The 22,580-nt window shown below is 46.7% G+C and overlaps 1 protein-coding gene across 1 annotated transcript in view; it reads left to right on the forward strand.

The window, feature by feature from the left end:
- Positions 1–22,580, forward strand: part of TRMU (tRNA mitochondrial 2-thiouridylase) — a 115,638-nt gene that overhangs the window by 74,251 nt on the left and 18,807 nt on the right. The window contains exon 9 of the mRNA XM_086967264.1: positions 11,562–11,706. Within this exon, the coding sequence (XP_086823390.1) occupies positions 11,562–11,706 (145 nt within the window). The remainder of the gene's footprint in view (positions 1–11,561; positions 11,707–22,580) is intronic.

Here is a 22,580-nt window from a genome sequence, read left to right on the forward strand (position 1 = left end):
GAAGACGGGAGAAGAGTTTTTGGGGGACATCTATGAGGCTGATCGGCCTGTAGTTGGCTGGGAGAAGGGGAGAACCCTTTTTGAAAATGGGCACTATCTCCGCCCCCAGCAAAGTACAGGGGATCTCCATGCCTCCCAAGATGGCATTAAAAAGAATAAGGAGGTACGGGCCCCAGATCTCAGGATGTTGTCTGAAAAGGTCACCGGGCAATCTATCCAGTCCCGGGGCCTTCCCCATTGTTAGTCTCTCCACTGCACTGACCACCTCCCCGAGGGTAAATTCCACACCAGCTGCAGGAATGTGTATATCATCTGGGGCAATTTCATCATTGGCAAACTGTTTGGTATCTTGATACAATTTGCCAAAGTGATCTTCCCAAGCAGAAGATGCAATGTTAGGCTCCACTGCAGCTTTAGCCTCTCCTGTGCCAAAGTTTACCAGGGACCAACATTTTTTAGCATCCCTAGCTTCCAGTGCTAAGGAGAGCTCCTGCCACCGGTTCCAGTCCCACTCAGACCTTGCCAATGCCAAGGCTGCCTTATACTCCCACCTAAGTTTAGCGACCTTACCCTTGTCTGCGCCTGCTTTAATTGAAGCATTTAACTCTTTCTTGACCTTTTTACAGGAAGAATTGTACCAGGTTAAGGTTCGGGTCTTTTTACGTCGCGGAACTGCCACTGGGTAAAAAACTTCACCTAGTGCTCCCACTAGGTTAGCATGGATTTGACCTAGTTTCTCATTAAAATCCGGAAGTCTGGGCAGATTAATTAAATCATCCATTTCTGTGAGCTTAGGGAGTGCTACTTCATAGATTTTACTTATATTTTCTTCTGCGCTAATTATTTTCCCCTTCGTCTGTTGGAGCTAAGAACCAGATTCCCTGGATCATCGCTAGGGTTGGTCGATAGTAACTCGCCAACAGGAGCAGGGTGTTTCCCGGGTCCTTGCTGAGGAAAGGCACTCCCAAAAGGTCTCCACGCACCAAAGTCTGTCCCTTGCGTCTACGAGCGGCTCCCGCGCAGCGGGGGCCGCGAGTCGCGGTTTTGAACGCCCAGGAGGAAGGCGGGGTCTCAGGGGAAGAGTCTCCAGGTGCGGCACGAACACACGCCGCCAGGAATCCTGGGACTCGCAGTCCCACTGTGAGTACCTCCACCCGCGCTGATGGTCGGTCTGCTTCCCGGGTCCTTGCTGAGGAAAGGCACTCCCAAAAGGTCTCCACGCACCAAAGTCTGTCCCTCGCGTCTACGAGCGGCTCCCGCGCAGCGGGGGCCGCGAGTCACGGTTTTGAACGCCCAGGAGGAAGGCGGGGCCTCAGGGGAAGAGTCTCCAGGTGCGGCACGAACACACGCCGCCAGGAATCCTGGGACTCGCAGTCCCACTGTGAGTACCTCCGCCCGCGCTGATGGTCGGTCTGCTTCCCGGGTCCTTGCTGAGGAAAGGCACTCCCAAAAGGTCTCCATGCACCAAAGTCTGTCCCTCGCGTCTACCGGCGGCACCCGCGCAGCGGGGGCCGCGAGTCGCGGTTTTGAACGCCCAGGAGGAAGGCGGGGTCTCAGGGGAAGAGTCTCCAGGTGCGGCACGAACACACGCCGCCAGGAATCCTGGGACTCGCAGTCCCACTGTGAGTACCTCCGCCCGCGCTGATGGTCGGTCTGCTTCCCGGGTCCTTGCTGAGGAAAGGCACTCCCAAAAGGTCTCCGCGCACTAAAGTCTGTCCCTCGCGTCTACGAGCGGCACCCGCTGTTTCTTCTGCAAAGAGCAGCTTAACACAGGTCCTAGATACCTACGTATCTTGATCGGCTTTTACGAATGATCTAGCTTCACCCACGGCAAACTGGCCTCCACCATCTCTGTCTTGAGGATCAGTTACAGGAGTCGCTGTTTTAGTTTGTTAGCGCCAGGACTTTGGAGGAAGCTTCTGCTGGACCTCTACTAGTCTCCCTAGTTGCCAGTCTTGAGAAAAAAGCTGAAGACTTGACTGTTGACTCTATAGACATACCTTTCATCTACAGCCTGCAGCACAAAGATGGCCCTCTGGGGGTAACTGAGCCCTTTACATATTCATTCATTCATAACACAGAATACAAATACTCCTCAGTATGCCAATAACTGGGTCTACTGTTACCTCACTTGATTCTCAGCATGTCCGCTTCATGGCAATGAAAGACAGCTCCAGTCAGTTTTTTATTTATTTTTATAAAGGCTTTAATCAGAAGCAGCACAATATATGCACACATATCACATTGATATTATCTTATTCTTGTTCCAATTGCCTTTTCAGTTTTGTGGTCGGTTTGCAGTTATTTATTTTTTATTACATTATGAAACAGACTGCGTTTTGCGCCTTTCTTTGTCAAGTAATTGTGATTTAAAGACTTATCTAAAAGAGCTAATTAAAAAGAGCAAGGGGCTCCCTTAATGGTCTCAATGTGTGTTAATTTGTTAATTTTCTTGCTCTGCCTTCATATCATTCTCTGGTGTAACCTTTCCTTCAAGGAACTGTGGGTTCCTTTGTGGCCTTCAAAAATTCCCTGATCATGAGCGAGTTCTTTATAGCTCTTAGCTGGGGCGTCCACTCAGCCACATACATACATACGCCTATCCTACAGGCTCTGCTGGCGAAGCTAAACCTTATTCAAGGGTGCATCTCCATCAGCGTCTCTTGTCCATGAAAGTATTATCCTGCTCCAAGGTATGTCCCTGCTGATCCTCCGGCTTGGATGCCAGTGATGTAGATGAGGCGGCGCATAACCTTCTGGACTAGCCTTTGGTCACTGTTGGCATAGGCCAGCTTTAGCCTTTACTCAGAAAGAAGCGTCTGGTTTACTCAATCCTTGTCTGGGATGGTGAGCTGGAAATGGTAAGCTCCGTCTGAAGATGTGTATTTTAATAATAATAATAATAAAGGGGCTTGTAAAGCGCAATGGTGACGCCATCCCGGCGTGTCCCCGCGCTGTGGAGGAGAGTGACGGAGCAGACCGTATACGAGGCTACTGGATGAACAAGTGTGTTTTTAACAGCTTCCTAAATACCGTTTCAGTCTTGGCCTGCCTAATTTCATAGGGCAGAATATTCCACTGGTTGGCTGCCAGCACTCGGAAGGAGCGACCGCCCATTCTGGCCTTCTTAATGCGGGGACCTTTTAGAAGGCCCATGCCCATGGAGCGAAGTGCTCTGTTGGGTTGATAGGGGACAGCTAAGTCCTTCAAATATTCAGGGGCGTTTGAAGCGGTAATCCTGTAGCAGATTAAGAGTGCCTTGAATAGGATCCTTTTTTTTATAGGTAGCCAGTGAAGGGCAGACAGAGTGGGTTTAGATGCCGTTCTTTTGGGGAGTCTGAGAACTAGCCGGGCTGCAGTATTTTGTAGCACCTGGAGCCGCCTCATGTTTTTCTCAGTGGTCCCCAGTAGCAGTACATTCGCATAATCTATGCGGGAGGTAATTAGAGCTTGGGTCATGGTCTTTCTAGCCTCCAAGGGCAGAAGGTCCAAAGTGCGGTTTAGGGTCTTCATTATTCCAAAGCACTTCCCTGCTACTTTGTTGACATGGCTGTCAAAAGACAGTTTCGGGTCCACCCATACTCCCAGATTTTTTGCCTCCCTGCCAGGGATAGGTGTAGGGCCAAGGCAAGGAGGCCACCAATCCTGAGTCCAGCTGGCATCCTTTCCCCCTATCACTAGGACCTCAGTTTTGGAGCCATTAAGCTTCAGGCAGTGTTGGTCCATCCAGCCAGCAAGCGCCTGCATGCAGGTTTTGAAGTTAGCCGCTGCCAAAGTGGGTGCCTGTGAGAGGGAAATGAGCAGTTGAGTATCATCGGCATATGATACCAGTTCTATGCCGTATGATTGGACCACCTCTGCTAATGGAGCCATATAAAGGTTGAACAGGGTGGGGCTCAGGGCAGAGCCCTGAGGCACCCCCTGTTCTAAGGCTATGCTGTCAGAAAGAAACAAGCCACTCTGGACCTGAAAACTGCGGTCAGAGAGGAAGGCCTTGAGCCAGCCCAATGCCGCCTTGGTGACCCCAGCACTGCTCAGACACTGTAGCAAGATGGGATGAGCCACAGTGTCAAACGCAGCGCTGAGGTCCAGCATAATGAGAGCCATAGTATGCCCTTCATCTGCACCCATCCGCAGTGTTTCGGTCGCTCGCAGGAGGGCCGTCTCGGTCGAATAGTTCTTCCGAAAGCCCGATTGGGAGCTGTGAAGAGCTTTTTTTGCCTCTAGGTGCTCCATGAGCTGTATATTAGCTAGTTTTTCAGTCACTTTTGCAAGGAAGGGCAGGAGGGAAATGGGTCTTAGGTTCTCTAGAGTGTCCTAAGTAACATTCGGTTTCTTTTTTATAGGCAGCACTATAGCCTTCTTCCATTCTCTCGGGAGAGAGGCCGACGAGAACGAGAGTTGAATGATGTGCCTAAAATGGGGCTCGAGTACTTCCAAACCAGCAGTCAGAACTTTAGGAGGGGCAGGATCTCGAGGAGAGCCCGATTTGACACTTTGGCAAACCTTTACCAGTATATCAGGTGGAGGGACCAGGAAGCTGTGGAGACATAGCTCCGTGGGGCTGGCCTCACTGTTTTCCAAAAGATCGTAGGTGGCGGTGAGGTTTCCAGAGAAGCTTGCATAGATATCCGAGATCTTTCCCGAGAAGTATCTCGCAATCCGATTGCAGGTGTCTACTGAGTCATTGGAGGACCTATTATCAGTCGAGAGTACAGAAATCTCCTTAAAGATTTTAAAGAGCTCCTTCGAGGAGTTCTCTGCCGCATCAATCCGGTGTTTATAGTGGGCGGCTTTAGAGATGCGGACTTCACTGTAGTATTCCTTCTGCATTTTTTTATATTTTGTTTTGATCATAGGGCAAAAGTTAACACGCCATGCACGCTCCAGCTTTTTACAGGAAGATTTGAGCGTTTGGAGTTCAGGAGTATACCAAGAAGAGGTTTTCCTCATATTTTTTGGATTGCTGCCATTACGGATGGGGGCGGTTTTATCAAGGGCGCCTAAAATGCGGGATTGTAGGTGACTATATGCAGTTTCACAGTCTGTCCCTCCTAGCGGACCACCCATTGTGAGATGTTCATTGAAGGTAGCCTGGGAGAAGGTTTTCCATTTACGCCGCGGGTAACGCTGCTCAGAGTCTTTCTTAGAGACATCCTCGGAAGACTGGATGGCAAAAGGAATGACAAAATGATCGGACCAAGGGACCGGGATCGGTGTAGAGGATTGTACTCTAGAGAGGTTACCAAAGATGGGATCCAGGAGATGCCCTAGTCTGTGAGTGGGGTCATGATTTATAAGATCAAGCTGTAGAGAATGGAGTGCGGACCTAATGTCGCTCGCCTCCCTGTCTAAAGGGTCATCAAAGTGGGCATTTAGATCGCCAAGCACAAGGAAGCTCTTTTTCCTGATCGCATGGTGAGCAGTGACCTCCAGCAGGTTGGCAATAAAATCATGCATCCTGCCCGGAGGTCTGTACACAAGGATGCCAGAGAGGGAGGTTTGTGGTCCCATATTTATCGTGAAAACACCAGCTTCACAATGATCAATATTCAGAGGCAGTAGGGTACATTGTATTGCAGCTCTAGTAGCAATAGCAATACCCCCCCCCCCCTGCCATCCTTCCTATCCAGTCTAGCAAGGGAATAGCCAGGGGGCAAAGCCTCTATGATGTCAGGATCAGAGAGTTCTCCCAGCCACGTTTCGGTACAGAACAGTATATCGAGTTTCTCATCTTCGAGTAGATGGTAGATTTGAAGACTGTGACCACCGAGAGAGCGGCAATTGATAAATCCTGCCTTGGCCTGACTATTTGCAGGCACTACCCGCACTGGATTGAGGGGTTTAAAGGTGCATAGAGGGCAAGCATGTAATGATAGCACCTCCATGGAGTGCATGCAGCTGCGGGAGGACTCAGGGCGCAGAGCAAGCAACTCCTCTCTATCATAGCGCACAATGGATGGTGATAAGAGTCCAGAGCCTCTAGCCCCGTGCCCCGTCCTGTCGCTGACGGGCGCAGACGGGCTGGACTTTGGCTCGACTTCGGCGCGCTTCGGGCGCGCCCGCTGCACGCGTCCGCTGCGCGGACGCAGGCCGACACACATTTATAGGACGTAGGGGCAACTAGACCGCTGACTTGGCCGCCCGAGCCCGGAAGTGGTAGGCTCCTCCTCGCCCTCCGCAGCAAACGCCCAGAAATGGACGCGGCGGACCGGGGCGGGAGACGGCAGGCAAGTGAGTCACACAGAAAAATTAAATCAGCACACAGAATGCTTTAAAATTAGCCTGAACGCTAAAAGTTAAAATACACCGCTGTAATCTTATCTAGAACAGTGTGACACTTGTAAAACACAGAGCGCGAGCGGATAGAGCCTGCCACTGCCACCGGCAAGACTCTTCTCCACAGCGCGCCTGCGAGAGGCTGCAGAATAAATACCCACGCCTCCTACAGCGCAACTAGACCGCTGACTTGGCCGCCCGAGCCCGGAAGTGGTAGGCTCCTCCTCGCCCTCCGCAGCAAACGCCCAGAAATGGACGCGGCGGACCGGGCGGGAGACGGCAGGCAAGTGAGTCACACAGAAAAATTAAATCAGCACACAGAATGCTTTAAAATTAGCCTGAACGCTAAAAGTTAAAATACACCGCTGTAATCTTATCTAGAACAGTGTGACACTTGTAAAACACAGAGCGCGAGCGGATAGAGCCTGCCACTGCCACCGGCAAGACTCTTCTCCACAGCGCGCCTGTGAGAGGCTGCAGAATAAATACCCACGCCTCCTACAGCGCAACTAGACCGCTGACTTGGCCGCCCGAGCCCGGAAGTGGTAGGCTCCTCCTCGCCCTCCGCAGCAAACGCCCAGAAATGGACGCGGCGGACCGGGGCGGGAGACGGCAGGCAAGTGAGTCACACAGAAAAATTAAATCAGCACACAGAATGCTTTAAAATTAGCCTGAACGCTAAAAGTTAAAATACACCGCTGTAATCTTATCTAGAACAGTGTGACACTTGTAAAACACAGAGCGCGAGCGGATAGAGCCTGCCACTGCCACCGGCAAGACTCTTCTCCACAGCGCGCCTGTGAGAGGCTGCAGAATAAATACCCACGCCTCCTACAGCGCAACTAGACCGCTGACTTGGCCGCCCGAGCCCGGAAGTGGTAGGCTCCTCCTCGCCCTCCGCAGCAAACGCCCAGAAATGGACGCGGTGGACCGGGGCGGGAGACGGCAGGCAAGTGAGTCACACAGAAAAATTAAATCAGCACACAGAATGCTTTAAAATTAGCCTGAACGCTAAAAGTTAAAATACACCGCTGTAATCTTATCTAGAACAGTGTGACACTTGTAAAACACAGAGCGCGAGCGGATAGAGCCTGCCACTGCCACCGGCAAGACTCTTCTCTTCCATTATGGCTTCACATATCATCACCTTCTGGTCACTAGGGTGTATTCTCTCAGTTAACGTCCTCCATGATGTTCCAGGAATGGTAGCGTGACTCTGAATGTATGACTCTTTATCCTTACTAGAGAGGAAACAATGATTCTGATAATAAAATCATATTCCAGAAGGTAGGCATGCAGACATGGCAGCCTTTCTGACCAGCCTTACCCTACACATATGGGAGTGTTGAATAACTGATAGATAATTCCTTGTAGGGCTCTAAGAAGGATATTCTCGGACACACTGATGGGTGGGAGGCCATGAAGTTTTACTGATCCGCTTGAAGCCACATAGACATCACAGCAGGAAGTACAGCTGTATTCTGTGGCACAGTGAGCACAGGACCCCCATCTTGTTGAGGGCATCTACAGCAATAGACTGGAATACAGTAGCAAGCAATCATCAGTGGCTGAGATTAATTCAAGCATTCCTTCCATCATCTTTTTGTATGTTTATTACAGCGGTACTATCCCTTCACTTTTTTTTTGTAAATGTTTTTATTAAACAGTCTTGACATAAGGTACAAAATCACAGAATCAGTTAAAGGTTACAGTGGAATCAGGTTACATACAATACAGTAGCACATTCATTGAGGTCTACGGGGATGGGGGATCATCATCGTCGACATCACATGGGGGGGGCACAAATATTGCCCCGGTATGCTTTCCAGGGTGGCCAGACCTTGGACCATTTACGATGGCAACCCCTGGCCACATAGACTGTTTTCTCTCTTAGCATACACCAGTCAAAGTCTCGCTCCCAAGCTAGGACCGTGGGCGGGTGCGGGACTCCCCAGAGCTGTGCAATATTTCTTTTGGCGACCATGCAGCCAAGCGTAACCCATGTTGTAGCGTAATTTTTGAGGTCGGTAGGTTCCCAGATGTAAAGGGTGCACCTAGGCGCTTCCGGTTTAATTTCCTCCACCAACACCTGGCCATCACTTCATTCTTATTGTTATTGATTACAATTCCTGAAAGAAGCATGGACATAGGATTGGGAGAGAGTGTTGATGTTTTAGTTTAGGTTGAGGTTGGGTTGGATGAAATTGACTATGACTAGCTGTTGAATGTCTAAAGTCTATTTCTGGATTGAACTTTGTCAGTCTCCACATGCAATGTACGATCTGAAAATGTGTTACCCTGTTAAGTTTAAGTTTAAGGACTAGAGAGTCCACCACCATTAATTATTTTTTTTTCATTTGGGATAGGCCTTATTATTAAGAGTATATTTGAGTGCAGGTGAGGGTGCAGTTATGTAATCTGTATTTCAGTGATATATCAGATGGACTGGTATGTTTGCTGCCTGTCGTGTGCTTGATGAAGTTCAAATATCACAGTTAGTGAAATGCTTCTCTGAATAATTCTGATTTAAACCGTTCTCTGACCTAGAGGTAGGTGTTTGGACTACTATTTCATTTATATATGGGTTTTGTATATCACTAATGCCGTTTGACAGTCATTTCAAAGCGCAGGGTGGCGCTGGAGTGAATAGACATCAATGCACTTGTCGCTAAATTATGAAGAGTAGCGTTCCATGATCGAGCTCAATCAGGTGATATTTCTGTCTTCTGACTGTGAAGCTCAGTCTCTCATTAGCTGAAGATGCCTGCTAAGGAGTTTCCTTAGGATACCACAACTATTCCACTCCTGTGCCATTCATGCCTTGATGTGCTCCAGTTACCGCATTGTGTGCGTCCATGCCACCATGTGGCAGTGGGGTGTGGGTGAGGGAGCTGGCCTCAACCACATGATGCGGAACCACTTTACTTCCTGGGTCTTGTAAGTAAAGCTCTCTGGGCTACACTTCTTTGCCTTTTAGGTCACACATAAGACCCTTAACAGGAGGGGCGGAAAAAACCCTGTATAAACTGTGGTCATGCTGTTTGTCAGGCTCAGTTAGTGAGCGGAGCAGAGGGGAACTGTGCACAGTGTTACCTATGCTGATGGCACCTTCAGAACAGGAAGAATGATGCAAGAGCCCTTTTGCCAGTACCAGTGTGTACACATCTCAAGCAGAGCAGTACTGCTGCACATGCCCCCTGCACTGTGCATGTAAGTAGATGTCATCTTATGGTTTTAGTATAGATCAGGTCATCAGCGGTGCCATAACAATAGCCCCTGCAGCCCCTGCAATGCAGGTGGCCCTCCCACAATATGCACGGGTGGAGGCCCCAGACTTGAAAGCTTCTGACTGGGTGAGAAGTCTTGGGACCCCTCATGTACTTTGCAGGGGGGGCTCACGTTTCATTTTGCCACTGGTCAGCAGCTTGATTACTGCCTCTGCGACCACGGTAGGTCTGACCTAGAGCACTCAGTGCCCAATTGGCTGTTCTCACAGGTCAGTGTGTGGGCTGGTTTTATGGAGTTTGTGGGCCTATTTTTAGAGTCTGCTGGTACAGTTTTAAGTCAAGCCTGGGCAGCTTATGCGCTGCTCTGCGAGGCATGCTGTATTCAAGTATGACCTTAAAGCTCCGCCCACTCTCCGCCCATATTTGTCATTGATTTGTTTCATTGTCCCTTTGTAAATGCTGGCTTCTGATTCGTTAATAGGCTTGTTAGTCTCTCCTTAGTAAAGCCTCTTCTTAATTTGTAACCTCCCAATGATGACTGGCCCTTTTACTTCAGATGTTACACAGTATGTCTTATTTAATCTGTAAGTACTATTTTCTTTTACAAGTTTCTCCTATTGCAGGCACAACAAACTTTACTGCATCATTCAGCGCGCGATGCGGGCTTTCACTTTCTAAGCAGCCCGGTACAATGGCGGCTGTTTCTTTTACGTGAAATAGGTCTCGCATATACACGAATTGGAGCTATTGGCTATTGTTGATTTATCAAAACAGATAAATAAAAGGCGTTGTCATTTACAATGCCAATAGCTTAAACTCTTGCAAATGCGAGGCCAATTGCATTGCAAATGCTTATTTAGGTTTTTAGGTCGAACCTGGGTAGCGCTTGCGCTGCTCTGCTAGGCATGCTGTATTCAGATATGGAGTTGAAGCTCCACCCACTCGCTGCCCATATTTTTCATTGGCTTGTGTCATTGTCCACTGTAAACTGTGGCTTTTTACTGGTCAATAGGCTTAGTAGTCTCTCCTTAGCACCGCTTTGTCTTATTTTGTAACCGCCCATGAGGACACCCCGTTATTTTGCAACTCTGTAGGCTTTAATTACAGCCTCCGAGCACTATTTTCTCAAATTGCTATGTCCTCCCTGCAACAGCAGGCAGGACACTTTCTCTCCTAACGCTTCAAAAAAAATCTCTATAGCACGGGCACCGAACGCATTTGCAATGGAATAGGTTTTGCATTTGCGAGAGTTTAAGCTATGGGCATTGTAAATGACTATTCCTTTTGTTTATGTGTTTTCAAAACAACACATAAATAAAAAGCATTGTCATTTACGAGCCAATAGCTCAAACTCTCGTAAAAGCGAGACCTATTGCATTGCAAATGCTTGTTACTGTTGATTTCACTGATATTCCCACATACATTGCCTGCAGCAAACAATGCATGCCGTCTCCCATTCCTTGCAAAATACTGTTACAGTGTATCTTTACCTGTTCAGCACTGTCCTGATTTAAAAATGATGGCCACATTTTTTTTAGCGATCTGGTTCGCTAATGTGGCGCACTTTTATTTAGGTGCCCGGCCTACTATTTTTTTAATGCCCCAGTCCTACCCTGGCTGGCGGCGACTGTCAGAAGCAACGGAGATTCGCCCAGGGCAGTTGGCTCGGACGAGCCCTGAAGGCATGGATAGCAGGAAACACCCTGCTGATTATGTCCTCCAAGAAATGCAATCATCGATGCAGGATGTTATATAGATTTTTAATTTTTATCGTGATCAGAGAAACGGTTTAACGAATTTTCATAATTGGAACTTAATTTGTTTTCATATGTTAAATTATATACACTAAGTTTCCACCTATTTATGTTTGATTTATCGCATTGAACGAGGAGACGTTACTCACGGAACACTGCATTTTTAATTTATGAACTAATAATTGCCTTCATCTGTTACTGCACTAGTGTATGCTACCGACAATAAGGACTACGTGTACTGTATGTACTTTTAAGTTCAGAGCCAGCGTTCTTGTGACCTGAGGCATGTCATTGTTTTAAGGCTCCCACCAGAGACCACCCCGCGCTGTACAGAGCCCTGCTGCGGACGGACCGCGTGCACTGGATATCGGAGGAGCCTCCGGCAGAGCTTGTGGCTAATAAGATGATGGAGTGCCTTTTTCGATTTCAGCACCAGATGGCGCTAGGTGAGCGTGCTGCACAATTTCACGTTGTCCGTCTTATTGGCGTGTTTTTTTTTCTTTATTAACTTCCGAGAAGTGCATGCTAATGCAAACCAGAAGCAGCACCTGTTTGTAATACAGCCCTTTTGCTGCCCAATTAGTCTTATCCCTCACGGGCATTCCTTCATTACTGGTACCCTAAAATGTATTAATGACCAAAAGTGGCCTGCAGGTCCTTTTACAGCCCCAGCTATGACCAGGATTGCAGCTTTATTGTTACAGCTCCTGGGTTACATGTAGTGGAGACGTCTGGAGGCCAGGCACTCGTTTGGAAAGACAGGACAGTGCAGCGTTTTATTTAGAATAATCATAAACACACAACTATAAACCACTGACACCCCCACCAGTCATAACTGACAGAATGCAATCTAGACGAACAAGGGTATTACAGGAATGCACCAATGCGAGGGAGAACGGTCAGCTAAGGTTTTCCTAAATGGAGTGATGGTATGTGATAAAACATTATGCATCCTTTCCCTTTGACTAAACCCAAACAAACTCCGATCAAAATGGAGAATCAGTCCGGCATGAGTCCAGAAGAGGGTTTCCTGGGCCTTGCCTTGTCTTTTACTCTTGCGGCAATGGAGTCCTCAGCAGAATGCACAATCCCTTCGCCAGGCCTGGTGTCCACCGACACGAAGGGTATCGTGGCGCATGCAGGATCATCGCGCGTGAATGCTGCACTATCAACTTGCGGGGAGCTTGCGTTACCCACTTTCTGGATAGATCCTTGCGTTCCCCCCAAATGTTCCCATACGAACCATTGATAGGGGTCATTATTTTTAATATACTGTTGATAGTTACGATACTGTCTTAAATCACTTTCATAATTCTTATTGGATGTGAAAATTTGCCTTTGGCCTTAAACTGATTTCCACCAGGTCCCCTTTCATAAATTCAGAAGATTTAGCTTTGCTATTTTTCCCGTGAGTCATTCTGCATTTACATGGTTTGTTTCTCCAAAACTCTGTTCCCAATGACTTCCTTATTGAGTGGTTGCTCAAATGTAATGATAAGCGTTTTGATCGTCAATGGACAGCTTCCCTAGAGCACATGAAAATGCTATGCCAACGTTCTCTCTAACAGTTACTACGGAGTGTACTTTTGTTTCCTTCTAAATTGCCAATACTTGTAGTGCGTACAGGTTAATTAGTATTTCTAATGTACGTTGATCGCCCCATCCCAGTACACCAGCCTCTTTCACGGTGGCACACGTTTTGATCTACGGAATTCTTTTCTTGAAGCGCACTTCACCTGCAAAATTCCTCACAAATTCTATCTTATTAACATCAACTGATTACGTTTTCATGTCTGGGATTTGTAACGCATCAACCACATCTTTAAGTCTGCAATCAAACCGTGGTGGCCACCATTATACGAAGGTGTGGGTGCGTGGGACGGACATGCGGGGGAGTAGGGAGGAGAAATAATCATTTTTAAATACGTACTTTTCCCCGCAGCCTCCGACGGGCCTCACAGCCTCGGAGCTCTCCCAGCAGTCTAGTAAGACAGAGGCCGCTCAGCCAATCCTGGCACTGCTCTGGGAGAGCACTGCCAGGATTGGTCTGAGCGGTCTGCTCTGCCCTCAGACACTGCCTGTTAGCCTGCGGCATTTCCCCTACTTGGCTGTGAACACAGCTGGGTTGCAGAAATAGAAGTACGCATGTATGTTTGGCCGGCTTAGGACTGCCGGGCAAACCTCTAAATCCTGCTTCTTGTGTGGGTAATGCACATGGGAGGTCCCAAATCGATCTTCGGCAATACTATTTCATTAGTCCCCAGTAGAATAAGAACTTAGTGCTTCTAACAATCCTCTTCGGACTGCCTTGTCTAATTTGGGATACCTTACTTTTCTACATCCTCTTCTTCTCCGTAAAAACCTTGAACAAGCATTTACAATGCAACGGTTTCGCCTTTGTAAAAGTTAGAGCTATTGGCATTGTAAATGACAAATTTTGTATTTATGTGTTGGTTTTGAAAACAGATAAATAAATGGCATTGTCCTTTACAATGCCAATAGCTTAATCTCTCACAAATGCGAGACCTATTGCATTTGCACACACACACAGAGCACAAACACACACACAGAGCCACACACACACAGACAGACAGAGCCACACAGACAGAGCCACACAGACACACAGAGCCACCCACAGTTACAATTACGTTTAAATAGCGCTTGTATTGCTCCGGTTAAATATTGCCACACAAAAATACAACAGACATTTATGTAAAACGTGTAGATAGATTCAGAAGTAAGCCTACACAAGACGAAGCCGTGAAGACCCCATTTGGAAGCACAGCTCTGGCTCGCGAGTGAAAAAGCCTTCCCGCTTTTTTCCCCATTTAAGTTTCATATATGCTTTGTTTCCTTGGACTGCCGGACCCCCAAACCAATTCAATTTATTAACATCTGCGTCGGAGCCCGGGGGGCTCGTTTGGTACGCCGGTACATGAAGGAGGTGCGCGTGGCTGGATGAAACAAGGAAACGAGGGTGGCCATTAGTTCAAGGCACGGCCGCTTCGCGGTGGTACATTCCGCGCCATCCGTGGAGAGCCCCGTGCTGTACACGCGCTGTACGCAAACTCCTCTGCAGCCCGCGCGCCAATGAAATAATTCAATTCCCCAACCTGCTTCGAGCCTGTTTTATAATAAGGCATCCAAACGCCCAATGCGTAATTAAACCTGTTCAGGGATCCGCACACAGCCTTCACGGGGGTAAATTAATTGCAAAACTGCTGAGCGTGTTTATCAACACACCAGAGTGCAAAAGCAGCAACAAATTACCACGCGTCCGCTCGCCGCAGTCGAAAACCACCGCGGATCATCTGCTCGGACCGTAATAATGTGGCAGCCTGTATTAAACAGAGTCTGGAAAATAAACAGCAATCTGGGTCGTAAAAAATGTACAGGGCCCGTACCTACGCTCTCCGGGGGAAGGCAGCCCGCCCAACGCCCATTTAGCTCTGGCTGGCACGTGAAGCCGAACATTTATCAAAGATGAACAGTGTGGGCGGGAACTGAACACAGTGTCCTACAGGCAACCCGCGGTGCCGTATGGCCTAGTGCAATCATGAAAATCGGCTCCCAGACCCAGTGTAGTGTCCGAAACACATCGCTATCATTGCTAGATTTCCTTCGAGAAGACAGGGGACACGAACAGCGGGAGGGGGGGGGACAGGAACGGGAAGACGGACAGCGGGAGTGGGGGCGGGAAAGACATGGACAGTGGGAGGGGGGCGGGAAAGCACACGGACAGCGGGAGGGGGGGTGGGAAAGGAACGCACTCACCTGGACTTCCTCGGGCGGTGGTCGGCCGTGGAATGACGAACACAAACCTGGACAACAAACAAAAATAAACCCCGCCCACGGCCGCGATGACGACATCGCAGAGGCGGAGAGCGAAAAAATCTCGGGAGCGCCCACGAATCTGGTCCGGCCATGACGGACAGATCTCTGTTCCAATGGCTAGCCTCCATTTATGGAACTAGCCAATGGAACAGAGGGCGGGACTAAGCCCTACACTGTAGGGACATAAGATTTCTCCTGGGCGGAGCTAGGAGCACCAACGCCAGGCGAAACCTAAAAATGGCCTTTTTGGCCATAATTGATTCAATTCTTATTTAATACAGAACACCCTCTAAGGCAAGAAACATGGAAAGAACTCCTGTACCCAAAACACATGGCTCTTTCTCATCTCCATAGCAAGTTGTTTAGTATTTTTCCCCTGGTCACAGACTTCAGATTGTTTCCTCTTAGCTCCCTGTTCGTTGACCTCTTTTACCCATGAGATTGATTGCAGTATTGCCTTAGAATTGTAATGACTTCCTCTAGAGTGGGATCACCCATTAAGTTTCCTGGATCATTTTAGAAATAGTGTTATCCCCGAGTTGGTGTCGAATCCTGTCATCGACTAATGTTCCACCATTTTAAGATTTAGTGAATCCCTTTCGGGCATCGAGATCAATTCATTTAGAGCAGTATGAAATTAATCAAATGTCTCATTGGTTTATTGTGAATGAATATAAAACTAGTCGCTTCTAACGTTACACTAATGCAGGGCTTTAACCGCTGCGGAAGTCTTCTGGTGCATCATTAAAGTCTCTTAAATCTTCCTTATCCAGTGCAGAGGAACAAGCCTTGGTAAGGTCCTTAAAATGTTATGCCTCTCCTAACACAATGTAAAAAAATGCATTTCTTCCTTTCACCTGAAATTTGATCATCCTCAATAGCAACAAAACAACTTGCAAATTCGTCTTTCCATCTTTGCCAAGGAATGTGAGGATTATCCCTACATTGAAGGAGTTTCTAAAGTGCATATTGCAAACCGATTAACAAGATATTAATTAAATTAAATAATTACAATACATCTTGGTTATTAATACAGTGACACTAACCACAATTGCAACAATACCAGCAACTCGTATTAAGGCAATAGTGCACATGTAAATATTAACAATAGTAAGTATATAACAACAGAGAGTTTTGTGTCTGGAGTGCCCTGAGATCCTTATCAAAATCAAGGTGCATGGGGCAGAAAATGACGGTGAGGGAAACAAGCTTTTTGAAAGCTTGCAACCTATATTATTAATAAACAGAGTGCTCTTTAAATGTAGACATTACATGTTTTTCCTTTTTTTTATTTTTTAACCATTAAATCTCATGTGTGCACATCACAGTAAGGATGTGAAGGATTGTATGCAGGCCGTCATAAATCCTGTAACTTAAGAAGCGTTTGTATTGCTGATAACATACACACAAGTTGTGGTGTCAAAAGTATCAGTGAGCACATCATTCTAAGATGGCCACCTCTCTCATAGGAATCTTCTCGATAGAGGTGCGGATTAATATGATGCTACGGCTCCTCCCACTGAATAAAAGGTTATAGGAGATAACAGTGGTGCTTTCACCTTATGTCACTGGGTAAAGAGTTGGATGTTGTTACTGATCGCCCCTCTCCATTCTCTCGACAACAGACGTGTTGGTTGCAGAAGGTAATAGGGCGGAGAATTCTGCCCTTAATGATTGGAGACAGTCGGGTGAAACTGCGCTGAACAAAGACTTGCCAGGCCCCTGAAGACTTTTCTCTTGGAGACTAAGCGTGGACGGCCCAACTCAATTGCCAGGGCTGGTTTGCGTTTCAAGTCCCGCCCTGATAGGAGTTAAAGTTGTTCCTCCTTCATGATGTCAGTGGTGCAGCCGCTGTTTGTCCTGCAATTAATGTCTAATGATGGTGCCACAACTGGCCTGACTTGCTACACAGAAGTAAGGTAGAGCACTTCCACAGGAAAGATTCTGCTGGAGTCCGTTCATCTAAAAACAGTGGCAGAGTACAGTCTAGAGTACTGGTCGCCAGTTTGTAGTATTGACCATGAAATAAAGTAAGAAGTAACTCTGTTGCACGGATTCTGCTGGTAAATCAGAACTGTTTTTTAGGATGACAGGATGTCAGAATGTAGGGACTGAGTTTCTCTACAATGTCAGTACCTGTCAGCTCAATCCTGGCTAGCTCACAGTGCCTCACCTGAACTCCTAACCTTCCTAGAGTAACAGGTGATTTCGGCAACCTCTAACATGACCCTCTAGTCCTCAATGGAACCATGGAAACAGATAATTTCCTTTTGCTACTCAGAGACTCACTCATGAATGCCATTGGTAAACAGAAGAAAGACACAAAGAAAGTTTACAAATACATTTATTGAAACTATCATAGTCTATTATGACACAAATGTGCTGCCATCATTAGGCGGATGCAACTAAATAAAGTAATTAATATTACTGAGTAGGTGAATAGGACAAACATCCCAACCATGGCACATTATAAATCTGACTAGGTCCACCCTTACTCTGTGAGCACAGGGATATACCTGTGATCTCTGGGATTGGCCTCGGACCCCATACCTGGTTTATGTAAGTAGGTGGTCCGAATCATGAGTGTTTACTCAGGGCTGCATGTCGGGTACTGCTATCGCTCCAGAACAGTTCTTTCTGCCGGAAATCTCCTTTCTAGCCCACAGGGTGACGGTACACAGTTTATATGATAAAAACTATTGTGCCCAAGATGCAGCTGTGTTGACCGTGTTATGTCTAAAATGTTAGGAGTTGTTGCTGAACAATCAGAGAAAACAGTACACTATGTTGTTATGTTTTCCAAGCAACCTTGTACAAAATGTATAGGCTAAATACCAAGAAGAGTCCCTGAATAACAAACTTGTACACGTAGCAGATGTAGCCTAAAAACGTCTTAGGAAGCAAAACTTAGGGGGAACCAAAGTGGGCCCGGAAGAGAAATCACTACAACGACTTATTCAGAATAATCTTAACATAACATCACAAGCTACTGACACCCCTCAACTGTCATAACTGACAGTGTGAAATATAGAGGATCAAGGGTTCTGCAGGAGTACACCAGTGCATAGGAGACAGGGGGAGAAAGGTGATACTAAAAGACGGGAGAGGGGTAAATATAAAGTGAGATGCAATGAAAACCTTGTTCAGGAGAATACAGTTGTGTTTGCTGAAACTATCTGTTCAACTGCATTTTCTGTTGCTCAATTTCTTACAGTTAGTAAGAGATTAAGTACTCCATTTTTATATTTGGTTTTAGAGATACATTAAATGTTTTAGCACGGTTCTGAAAATAAATTCAGAACCATAGTGGTGGTTTCCATGTGAAGGTACTTATACATTCATTAGTACTTTGACTTGTGTCTTGCATTGCTCAGAAAGAGAGTAGTTGACACAGTGCGTATTCCACATGAATGACAAAAAATCTGTAAGTCTGTTACCTTTTAGCGTTTCTCTTTGCTTCCCAAACTCCCCTATTTGTAGCCAATCCTTTCCTTTTTCACATAATCAGATTTCCAAACTCCGAATCCCCTCCTCCCAGTTCCAGCCAGGCACACTTATCAGACCACACTCCTCAGGGGTCGGTGAAAGCAATGCATGACTGGGGTGCAAAAAACATGAATCTGGCTAGGAGAGCAGCATGTTGCTTGTGGCTCACCAACCTTATCACTAACTACGTATTGGGAACTTCTGTTTAGAGTAGTTGGTTCTGTGATCCCTTTGCTGCTCAGGCCTGTAAAATTCCTTTCAAATTCACCAAAACATTTCTCAATGTACACACCACCGGTTAGAGACTTTGCTGTTTAATCTGGTGAGTAAACCCATTCACACAGCCCTGCTCTTTCCTAAACATATTTGTGAATAATATTGCTTACAGAGTTTCATTCATGGTCTTCCTCAATGCTTACATACTGCTTTCATAAATCCTTGACCCTCCCTTCTCTGGTAGATACCTTCCTTATTACTGATGTCGGGGAACAGCGTTTACAACGCAACTTTTACCACGCAGTACCTTTACCACGCAACTTTTGCAACGCAAGTCGTTACAACGACTTGCGCTGGGGGGGGCGCTGTAGGATAGGGAATAGTTTAATTTACTATCCAAAACCTTCCCTACTATCCACGGGGACTGGAGTTGGAATAGTAAATTAAACTATTTACTATCCAGCGTGCCCCAACGCAAGTCGTTGTAACGACTTGCGTTGTAAAACCTGCGTGGTAAAGGCATGCGTTGTAAAAGCATGCGTAGTAATGACATACATCCCTGATGTCCATTAAATTGTAGCTTTGGCACGCGCGTGCAGCTTTACATAAGTCCTGAAATATAATGCAATAGAATATAGCTGTCTTTGGTTGGATGAGCCTAAAACGACTCACTGATTTCATCTACTCTTCCGTTAGCTTCACATTCTGAAAAGCCTACCTTGGTGGGGATTGTAGGGAGGGGGGAGGGGGACCTCTCACCACACCTATACCTCACCATACGCCCTACTCCTGGAAACCTTGGATAAATGCCATCTTTTCACATCCTAAACGTACACCTTCAGTATTTCCGCTGAATCTGTAAAGCATTCATGGGGGCCAACTGAATTCGAACTTTCAAGGACTTGTCCCCCTTGCCTGACTTCTAGATGGCCGACTCAGTGAGACCCCCCACAATGCTCTTTCCTCCCCTGGTCTATAATCATTGATCATCGTCTGGACCTCGACTAGCCTTCACCCAACCCTGTTCCTGCCCACCCACCAGGACCTTTACTCTACGAACTTCCCTTGATAACTGAGACCTAGCCATTTTGACTGATGCCCAGTGGAGCTACCTCGCGTGATAAAGGGGAGATGGACTTTGGATTCCCTCCTTGACCATCACCTACCTACCTACCCAGCTGGACTTTGGGCAAACTCTCCTGGGTCTCTCCTGACCTTATCTCTCCCCTCCCCTTCCCCTACCCCCCACCCCTCTCTGCTCTACTCTTCCCCTCTTTCCAGCTACTGACCTTTGCCCTCAGCTGTCCTTGCCCTTAGTCCCCACCCTGTTTTTCTGTGAACTTTTCCCTCGCCCCTTGATGCCTAGCTACTTTGACTGATGCCAGATGGAGTTACCTTGTTTAGCTAAAGGGGAGACGGGCCGTGGATACCCTCCTTGGACGTCACCTACCCAGTCTGTCTTTAGACAGACTTTCTTTAGTCTCTTCTGTCATCTCTTCCCTCATCCTCCCTCTTCTCACCTCCCCTTTCCCCCTCCAATATTTTGTTTTCTCTCCTCTCTCAATGTATTGCTTATTTTTTGACATAATGTGTAATTGTGATCATTTTCTTTTACATTGTGGAACCTTAATGTAAAGCTCTCCGATACCTTCAGGTCTAGCCAGCACTATGTAAACCTCTTTAAATAAATAAATATATCTCTAGTTGCACAATTGTGGATGCAATCTTATGCTTGGAATTATTTCTTTCTTTTCAAAGATCTACCCTCCCATTTTCTTCCCTCTGATAAATCCCTCACAGCGTGTATCACACCTTCGCTTTATTTCCAACATTTGGCAACATTCCATCTTCTGCCACACATATAGCAGTTCACCCTCCATCCAGGTCACTGTCTGCACTTGCAGAATGTCTGGCTTGCAGAATGGGAAAATAATCTTTCGTTACTACTCATTTTTTTCTTTTCATTTTCTTGCCTCGCTTTTGGATGAGATGCCACTGGGTCCTCCCTATTTGTTTACCTTTATCAAATGTATTTTGTGCAATTCCCCTCTTCTTTTACACGTCCAAACGTTTACACATTCTGAGGTGGATTCACTCATTTTCAGTGCCTATTACCGCCTCCAACCTGGCGTCCCCTTTCAAGTAAACGTTGTCCTTTTTTCTCTATACCTCCACATGAATTGATCCTAAAAATCTCTCATACTTCTCATCAAATGTGTGGGTTGCTGCAAAACCCGCACAACGCTGTCAAAAACGTTGAGGAAAAATTGTAGTTGTTTACAAAATTCTTCAGTTTCATTCAACGCTTCACTGTTTCCTGCCTGATCTATGAAGCCAAGGAACCCTTGTATGCACTCTGCCTTCCAAACTGAAAAATATAAGGGTAAGGACCAAGTCATATGATAAGAAAGATTTTGCTTGGAGAGTGCCATGAGCATGTGGAGAAACCTTTTTTTCCAGGAACAGCATTTTAATGCAGTTAACCAGTGTTCAGCCAACAGTATATGATAGGATAGGATAGTCCTTTTTAAAGCGCTTGAATGCCGGAGCGGCTTGGCGCTAGGAGTGTACGGAGGAAAACTGGGCATTAGAACCAATGATTTAATTTGGGGTAAAGAGCCAGGATTTCAGTGTTTTCCTAAAAAACTGCCAGTTGGGTTGTAGTCTCATGGTAGATGGTAGTTGGTTCCATAGTTTGGATGCACAGTGTGATAGACTCCGACCACCCGATCTTGCTCTCCGAATTTAGGAGTGTGGATGAGGCCCATATTAGTGAATCTAAGCATTCTGGAGGGGGTGTACCATGAAAACACTTTCTGGATCTCTGCCGAACCACCTCCATAAAGTGCCTTGTGCACTAAACAGAGGGCCTTAAATTCCACTCGTTGTTGGATAGGGAGCTAATAAAGTGATCTTATGCCCGCCGAAGTAGAACGACCTTTGAGGATATTCAGTAGCAATTGTGCCGCAGCATTTTGTAGTGATTGCAATTTCATCCTCTGGGATTTATCAATGTCCATAAAAAGAGCATTGCAGTAGTCTAATTTTGAGAGAAAAACAGCTACTACTACATTTTTCCGAAACTCCTGCGGGATGAAAGGGAAGATCTTCCATAAGCTCTTCAATAAGAAGAAACAGGAGGAAGTCAGACGATTGACCTGATCATCAAAGATCACTCCTAGGGTCTTAAACTTAGCAGTTGAGTGGGGGCATTCACCTGCCTCTATAGGCCACCAGGTTTAATTCTACAGTGATTGGCCCTTGCCAAACTCCAGTACCTCCATCTTATTGGTGTTTATCTTGAGGAAGTTTCGACTCATCCAACTCTTAATCTCTGTGAGACAGGCATGAAAGCTACTGGCAACGGTCTCTGGTTTATTAGACACCTATATTACGAGCTGAGAATCATCAGCTAACGAGACCAAGGTGAAGTCATGGTTTGTGATGAGTCTGGACAAAGGAGTGACATATATGTTGAAAAGCGTCGGAGACAGGGCAGAGCCCTGCGATACTCCGCACAGAAGATGAAAGGTGTCAGATCGTAGACTATCCCAATGTAGGTTCTGCTCCCGTGCTGCTAGAAAGGAGGAAGAAGGGCCAGAGCTGTATCCTCAATTCCCACGTCCTTCAGCTGCTGTACTAACACCATGTGGTTCACGGTGTCAAATGCTGCCAATAGGTCAAGGAGGATAAAAACAGCTCTGCCTCCCCCATCTTTCACTCTGCAAATCTCCTCCGTTGCCATGATCAGGGCCGTTTCAGTGGAATGGCACGACCCAAAACC

Source organism: Lissotriton vulgaris, chromosome 1_1 (assembly GCF_964263255.1).
Source record: "Lissotriton vulgaris chromosome 1_1, aLisVul1.2, whole genome shotgun sequence".
Taxonomy (NCBI): domain Eukaryota; kingdom Metazoa; phylum Chordata; class Amphibia; order Caudata; family Salamandridae; genus Lissotriton; species Lissotriton vulgaris.